Source organism: Megalops cyprinoides, chromosome 12 (assembly GCF_013368585.1).
Source record: "Megalops cyprinoides isolate fMegCyp1 chromosome 12, fMegCyp1.pri, whole genome shotgun sequence".
In the NCBI taxonomy this organism is placed as follows: domain Eukaryota; kingdom Metazoa; phylum Chordata; class Actinopteri; order Elopiformes; family Megalopidae; genus Megalops; species Megalops cyprinoides.
In genome coordinates this window covers 30,091,074-30,099,257 of record NC_050594.1, presented here as the reverse complement: position 1 = coordinate 30,099,257, position 8,184 = coordinate 30,091,074, and the positions used below count along the sequence as shown (strand labels likewise).

The window sequence follows — 8,184 nt, the reverse complement described above, 5'->3', positions numbered from 1 at the left end:
CAAGGAATTTTACAATCCTTGACTGGCACAGAAGTTGTTTAGTTGAGTTGATTTTTTTGATATTATATCATTGATAATCTGAGTCATGTTCATTTGGCTGATTTTGGAAATGGATTCTGTTTTTTAGAAGAAAGCACAGTAACTCAGCCTACTCAAATCTTGTAAAATTTCCATTCATGTTTTCAGATTATTTTTTCATCTTCCATTTCAACCCATTTACTTCTTTTTCAACCGCGAATATAAAATTACTAGGGTAGTTACATCATTATTTGACATATAAAGGGATGGTAATGGGAGTTATGCTGTAAAATACATTTTATGTAGTGAAATTCAAATATTAATTACATGTAAACCAGTCCAAATTGTCATTCCTTTATCAATATTGGTGTCTTTCTCTTTTTGTCTTCCCTGCCATTTTTTTCTATTGACGTGAACACTATTTGAAGACTCGAGTGAACAGTGAACAGCTCTAACAGTGTAAGAGCTATGAAATTCACCTGTTGGAATAAAAAACACCCACACCAGTTAAAAAGTAGCCAGGGACATTTTTACTAAGCATATTTTTATTGTCAGGTTGTACACAAAGTATTTACGATATTGACTGAAGGTTCCCATTTCCAACTGGTTGAATGCAAATTGTTAATAAGTGATACTGTAGCTTATTACAACTGTACCCTGATGCTCAACAATGTAAAAAGATTACTGTGGACCCTACAAAAAGAAATGTTCTCCTCCTGTTTCCACAGAATGATACCACTGAAACTTCTTGTAAAATGAAGACTTCTCTGACAGAATAAGTATTAAAGACTGGTCCCAATATCACTGCTTAGGAAACAAATAATTTGACAGAGATGTTTTGGGGACAGTGCTTCAGAATAGCAGTAACTCGTCACCTCTGACAGTCCAAATGTTACACCTGTCCTTCTACCAATGCGTGCATAATTCACTACAAACTCACAGCCACAGTGTCAAAAGAGCCTTTCCGCAGACTCTCCCAAAACTACACTACAAAAATCCAACAAACAAACAAGGGTTGGTAGGGACACGTCCAGCATGTGGAGGTGGAGAGTGCTGCTGGGAAATGCAGTCCAAATGCCAGCATTACTGACAAAAAACCGATTTAAGTGGGAGGTTGGCAGTACCCGCTCTAACAGGAAGGAGAGTGGGAGGGTGAACGGGAAGGGGAACTGAAGGGGGACCGAGGCGGGGACTGGGCGGGTGACTGAGGGCGTGCATGCTCCTGAGGGGTAGGAGGAGTTCCCAGTTTGGGTGTGGAAGCAGGCTTGGGCTCCCTGCCCTGGGCAGGGGAACTGCAGGCAGAGCGAGAGCGGGAACGGGAGCGGCTGTAGGACCTGGAGCGGCTCCTGGAAGCAGAGCGAGAGGAGAGGGAGGAGCTGCCAGAGCGAGAGCGTGTCCTGGACCTGCAGTGGGACAGAGCAGGGAGCGGGAAGTTACCCAAGATCCCTCAGCTGCGGGGGCCAAAGGCTACACATCAACACAATGGTCCCATGAATACAACAGTATCACAAGTACTCTAGACCAGGGATATCACTGAAGGTTTTTCCAATACAACAACATACTATTTATTACATAATGTTACAAGCACAGACACATGGACTCACTAATTCTAATAATTTCTCCAACAGAATAACATAAACACTGCGTGTGTCCCAGGTTACAGACACTCGAAATGCAGGAAGTGGTTCCTTACCCTTTCAACTGTAGAAGACAGGACTGACATTTAATTTAGCAATAAAGAACAAAAGCTAACCTGAAATCCTTTCAGTGTTGTGAATTAATTCAGGGTATCTAATACTAACACCAGGCCAAGAATACACTGCTGCACCTTTTCTCCAATGTTCAACGTAGATAACAAGAGTTGCAAATATCTAAGAATAGCTCATTCTTTAAAAGAATGCATTCTTTACAAACTGTTGTTGATGACCTGCACGCAAAAGTACAGATTGCATATGCTTAGCTACACTGTAGGTGTAGTCTACTATTTGTAGACTAACACAGCCAGAATGTGTGACATAGTGGTAGAGAGTAGGTTTTCGTAACCGAAAGGTTGCTGGTTCGATTCGGAACACTGCTGTTGCACCCTTGGGCAAGGCATTTAAACGACAACTGCCTAACCCACAACTGTAAACAGCCAGCTGTATAAATGGGTAAAACAGTCACCTATAGTCATGTAAATTGCTTTGGATAAGGGCATCTCAGTGACATTAGAATGTTAAAAAACTGTGGTTTGAAATGGGAGACTTCTCTGCAGTGAAAGTGGTTAATTGCCTTTTAATATGTGTACCCCCTCAACACTAAGGTAAGGAGCGGCTTCCTGATATAACTTCAGATTTTCATTGAATCTGTCAGATCTTTTCCAAGACAGGCACTAGAACACTGTGAAGGTCATGCTTATCTTGACTATATCAGTGAATGGAAGTGGTGGAAAAAGGATCCAACGTGAATGAGCAACTCACCTCTTCTTAACTGCTTCTGTCAGCTTAATTTTCCTCCCATTGATTTCCTTCCCGGAGAGCTTATCAAGAGCATTTCTCAGGTCGCTGTGATAGGCAAACTCAACAACCCTGTGGAAGGAGGGGGATGGGAGAGAGAAAGAGAAAGAGAAAGAGGGACAGGAAAAAGAAGGGGGAGGGGGACAGGGATATAAGATAAGAGATCTGGCCATACACTCAGCCCGCTGAGGCTTGATTGCAATCAAATATAATCACTCACAACCTGCGCTTTAAGTACAGGGCATGAATCGTTGTGTCAAAGACTGACACCTCTATGTTTTAAGGGAGACAAAACCACCTTCATAATCATAATTCACTTTGCGTGAGCTGAGGAGATAAAATTCAGCTCCTGTCCTGCTAATACAATTGACTCAGGGGCTCAAATTAACTCCAAATCTTCAAAGTCAATTTAATGTCAGTTGGACACTGCCTGAACAACACCTAATCAAAACAAACCCAAAAAAAAAAAAAAAAAGATTCCCAATGAGAGGGGATTTAAAAGGCCCTCCTACCCTTCGTTGAGATGTGGCCGATGGGCGTCCGCAAACGTGACCTCTCCGGCCTGTCTCATGAAGTCTTTCAGATCCTACACATACACACATGAACAGTCTCATTAAGGCTGAGATTATACACACAGACACAGCGTTACATGTACAGATGCATCAAAAACCATAAAGAAGAAATGTTAACTGTTATGTTAATTATATAATTATATCAATACAATCTGTCTTGGGTGAAGAAATGGGGTCCAAGAAAATTGTATTCTAAAATAGGTTAGTTTTACGTGATTACGTTATTTATACATAAAGGCATGTCTGGGTGGTGTTTCTACATGCATTAATAGTGTATAGTTCAAATTAAGCAACAACCGGTCATTGCGATTAAAAAGGCTGCTGTAGTGTGTGTGTGCTATGCGTCTTTGTATCTGAAAAAAGACCAGCCATGTTGCAAAATGAGTGTGATGTGAGACCTGGAAATCAGACAGATCCTACAGTAACAGTGGTTACTATCACACATTACGTTTTCTTAAGAAACATCTGTAAGCATGGCAGCACAGCAGAGAAAAGGCCGACATTTACAGGGACAGCAGACACAAAGCTCTCCTGTATTTCATCAGCCATGCTCAAAGATGTTTCCTAAGGCAATGTGTTTGTTGACCATGTCTAAATAGATGGAACCTACCATTTCTATACCATACATTCTTGGACCCCCACTAATAAAGTAGCTGCATTATTGTTTCATACTTTTTCTTGAGGTGTGTAAGCACTGCTAATGTACTGCTTGATTTGAGAGCCTGTGGCCCTCTACTCTACCCACAATGCACTGCACCACCACTGCTGAGAGCATACGGGTGAAAAACACTTAATTAAAACCATGCCCTTCGATCCAGGACACAGAGTCTCCTAAATAAACATCTCTAACCTCAGATTTTTACCGTGAACACCTGGAAGCAACTCTCTCTCGCGAGGGGAGGGGGGGAGGAGGTATCGATCGGAGCCTCTCAAATTACTGCCATCAATCGATACACCAGCGACTCTCTCTCTCTGCTCTGTCTCTCTGCGTGCGACTCGCACCGTGGCAGGCTTTGGCCTCCGACAAGCGCCAGTTGCGGGGGAGCGAGGGGGGGCGTGGCCATCACGCCCGCGCACGGCGAGGGGGGCCCAGCGAGCGCTCAAACGATCGGCGGGACTTCCCACCCTGTGCCAACTAGGCGAGCGACATGCCGGCCGGCACCACGAGCTCAACCCAGAGAGACCGACACTGAGGGGCTTAACTTCACCACGCCCATAGGCGAGCTCCTCCGTACGACAAAACAGTCAAGCTGGCAAATAAAGGGGTTAACACTTGGTTAAAACAGAGGCAAACAAATGCTTGGCTTCTTTTACTCATCAAGTGCACAGTTAAAATCACATATATACTGTATCAATATAAACATATAGATAGTAATCTTAGCTACTGCCACTAGCATAAATGTTTGGGCTGAGGTCTAGTTTATGCACATGTTGCACTAACTACGACACATAGAACTGCTGCCCACTCATTACATGATGGGTTTTAATGATGCACAGTTACATTTCTGTGTCAAAATCTTCTATGTTAAATGCTCAGCAAAGGGAAGATTACTGAAATGAATGAATCTTAGTCATTACAGATGAAGCTACAGTTTGGAGCGCTTCTTTCTCAAATAAAGCCACAGCAATATGACCTGCTAGCCATGGGGAGGGGCAGCACTGGAGACTCACCTGCCAGCTGACTCGCGAGGACAAGTTCTCCACAATGAGGCGGTTCTCTGTGCGGAGAGGAGGAGGGTTCCTACGGAACAGAAACAAGTCCACAAGCTGCGGCGCCGTTGGAAGGTCCATCTCAAACATACATCCCCTGCCACAGTGTGGGCAGGAGTGTCTGTGGTCCCTATGCCAAATTGGTATGAACTTTGACTCATACTATCAGACTGTGACAGGTGGATGGTGGTCTAAGGTGTGTCAAGCACATTTACCTAAACTACAAGGTAAAACACATGGGAGCAATTGCAAATAGTACACAAGGAGGTTCCACCTGTAACTAGCAGGAACAAAGCGATGGGAAGTCAAGAGAGTTTTTCCTGGTGGCCGATATCTGAACAGGGCTGTTGGGAAAAGAGGGTTGCTGGTAGTTGCAGCTACTTTCACTCACATACCTCCGACCCCCGTCCCGTGACTCCCTGGCAAAGCGGCCCGGGAAGCGTCCGGCCCCACCACGCCCTCGTCCCCCACGCAAGCGCATGCGGGCATGCTCGATGGTCACTCTGAAAGCGGAGGCAAACAGAGCACAGATATATTAATGCACATCTACACCATAAGTACGTACAACAAGAGGCACAAAATCAACATGTTCCCCTATATATTTTTCCCCGGTAGCACAGTTTAACCGAGGCACTTATTAATCCTTGTGACTTCTTGCGTATTGACACCATAGCCTTGCAATGTAACAACAAGGTAAAACTTTGCTGTAATGTATCTACCAATTAAGTAATAAAATAAATACATCTGCTACCGTGAAAATGAAAAGTCACCGCGCACCTTTCACTGCAGAGCTGTTTACCGTCTAGCTCATATACTGCATCTTTTGCGTCCCGGGGATCGTCGAATTCCTACAGAGCAGGCGAAGCACGGAGTCAATGCAGGAAGAAAGAGTCTCATTAAAACACACAGTTCACGCAAAACAGCACCTCCTTCGTTAGCTTGCCGAACATCAGGGCTGCCATGCCAGTGATGCTAGCATCCACATCCACTACTAGACCAATCAAGCCGTAAAATGGTGGGAGGGGTGAAACAGCAGGACGTCTAACGCCGCATGATGAAAGAGAGTGACATACCACAAATCCAAAGCCCTTTTTCAGGTCAATATCCCGGATTTTCCCATATCCCTTGAAAAACCTCTCCACATCCTTCTCTCTAGCGGAGGGGCTCAACCGGCCAATGAAAACGCGACGTCCGCTCATCTTCAGGATCCTCTGTTGGGGCGACACATCAGATACCGAATGACGCGTGTTCAAGGACAGCTCTTCACTATTATGTAAACGCAACTGATATAAACATAAGAGACACCCAGCGGTCCAACGTTTTTAATTAACAATTTTAGTTAACAATTAATTCCTTAGAAAACCTGTTTCCAAATAGTCTATGACAAATCGGCCTTGACTACCGAAATTGATGGTTTTTTCTTTTACTGATGGAAGAATTGCCTGTTTCATTTTGCACATTATTGTCTGCGTATTATATTATATGGCTTTATACTGTGAGAGCAATGTTTTAGGACTAGGCGTATCGCTGACTACGTGCGAATACTACGGTGGGTGAAACGCATGTCATTTTATGACAGGCTTCTTGATACAGCGTCCGCCATTTTTGCAACGCCCTTCACGCATCAATAATGTAAAATTTTGTAAACGATTGAGTGCGAAATTCTGCAAAACAACAGAGGATGGTCTGAGGATAATCACGCAAGAATAACCTTTATGACAGTGTCATAAGGATTGCATGTGAATAAGTATTTAAAACAATCTAATATTTCCCATCATCCGGGTTTGGCAAATGGCTGGTTAGCTAACGATCGTAAAAATTATAAACATGACAATTGCCTTGGAACTCTGAGATTATTTTTTCACCTTTCTTCCTTTACTTATCCTTGCGATACTGTTAAAAGTTGAGTAGGCCTGCACAAATAAGGCTTAACGTGTGCATTTAGAGGGCAACGCAGCAAGCCAGCTAGTGTGCCAGAATAACCTTATATTACCACCTAGTATAAATGCGCTGGGCCGATAATTTCATCCGCTTCAACGGAGCAAAAGGTGTAGCAAATACCATCACTACCCGGTTTAGGTGTATCGTGTCGTTTCTAAATATTTGAGTAATGTTAGCTAAAGTTACTTACCTTCAGCGATTTCAACGTCTAAAATGACGAAACAATTCAAAACAAAATGGAGCCGTCTTGGCAATAACGCCCACTCCCTCTGCAATGCAATTGGTTCAAACCTTTACGCAGTGAATGCATTACCAAAACACAGGCCCGTCGAATATCCTCGACATGGGTGTACACGCAATGGCCACCAGATGGCATCATACTACAACCCTCGCTCAGCTGCTATCATCATGATGCTACATCAAATGCTGGTTCTAGCCTGAGGAACCCCGAAACATTCTACCCTCAAAAAGAACTGAACGGGTGTCATGGAGCATTCTGTTCAATACAGCAAGCATACTCTTATCGTTTCATAATTTCTTAAGTAAAGGTTAAAAAAATCGGCCATTGGGACAGCGTCATTTTCATTTCATCACCATGCAAGCAATTAATTGTACATTAACAGTATCTTGCTGAAACAAAGCGCAAGTGATCATTCTAAATTCTAAAACAATCTGAAGAGCATCTCGTACCATCATCAATTGCCAAATGAAATGGTTGAAATACTGGAAAAATAAAGTATAGCACATGAAACTCCACTTTGCACACTTCAAAAGAAAACTTTAATTAGAAATAGTTATGTACAGTGTAGATTTAAATTAAACTTTATACAAATATTAAAATACTATCTTCACACGCACTGCAATGTACAGATTTCCAAAGGAAAACCGAACCAGAAAGAACTCAAAAGAAAAATAAATGATTAACATTCTTTACAGAATTCCATTTCTTCCGGTTTCAATTATGTCATTAAATCCACATTTGTTACACGTACCATATCCAGATATGTCCGTCATTGGCGTGAAGACAATGAAATTAAGAGAACACAGAAAAAAAGAAAAAAAGTTCTGTTCTCTTCTTTGATACAACTGCAGGAAGCACTGCCGTACAACAGCATTCTGAGCGCAAGAATGGTTAAAAAGCAGACTTTTGTCCTCTGTAAATTAACATTTTGAAAATTATTTTAAAACATAAAATAAATATAAGAACATCTTTAGGTCTATATTTCTGAAAAGACATTATCAATGTCATTTGGAAAAGTCTGGGGAATAAAGTGAATATTCTATAAATGTTCTGCTGTTTGGGGAAAAAAAAAAATATCCCACATTAGAGACCAGGCTTATGCATAGAAATGTAAGGCCATGTGATAACATAGTGGATATATGTTCATGACTTCATCTTGTGAAACAGTCTGTCAGAATGTCAGAAATGGGTCTGTGAACAAGAAGGT

General features: G+C 42.4%; 1 protein-coding gene across 1 annotated transcript; it reads right to left on the bottom strand.

Moving 5' to 3' along the window:
- Nucleotides 1-545: 545 nt before the first annotated feature.
- srsf5b (serine and arginine rich splicing factor 5b) lies at nucleotides 546-7,010 on the bottom strand. Its single transcript, XM_036542508.1, has 8 exons — nucleotides 6,927-7,010; nucleotides 5,869-6,006; nucleotides 5,573-5,643; nucleotides 5,191-5,298; nucleotides 4,757-4,826; nucleotides 3,026-3,099; nucleotides 2,478-2,585; nucleotides 546-1,421 (listed from the first exon to the last, which is right to left on the bottom strand). Exons 2-8 carry the CDS (start codon nucleotides 5,992-5,994, stop codon nucleotides 1,148-1,150), a joined length of 831 nt encoding a protein of 276 aa, XP_036398401.1. The 5' UTR covers nucleotides 5,995-6,006; nucleotides 6,927-7,010; the 3' UTR covers nucleotides 546-1,147.
- Between the last annotated feature and the right edge of the window lie 1,174 nt (nucleotides 7,011-8,184).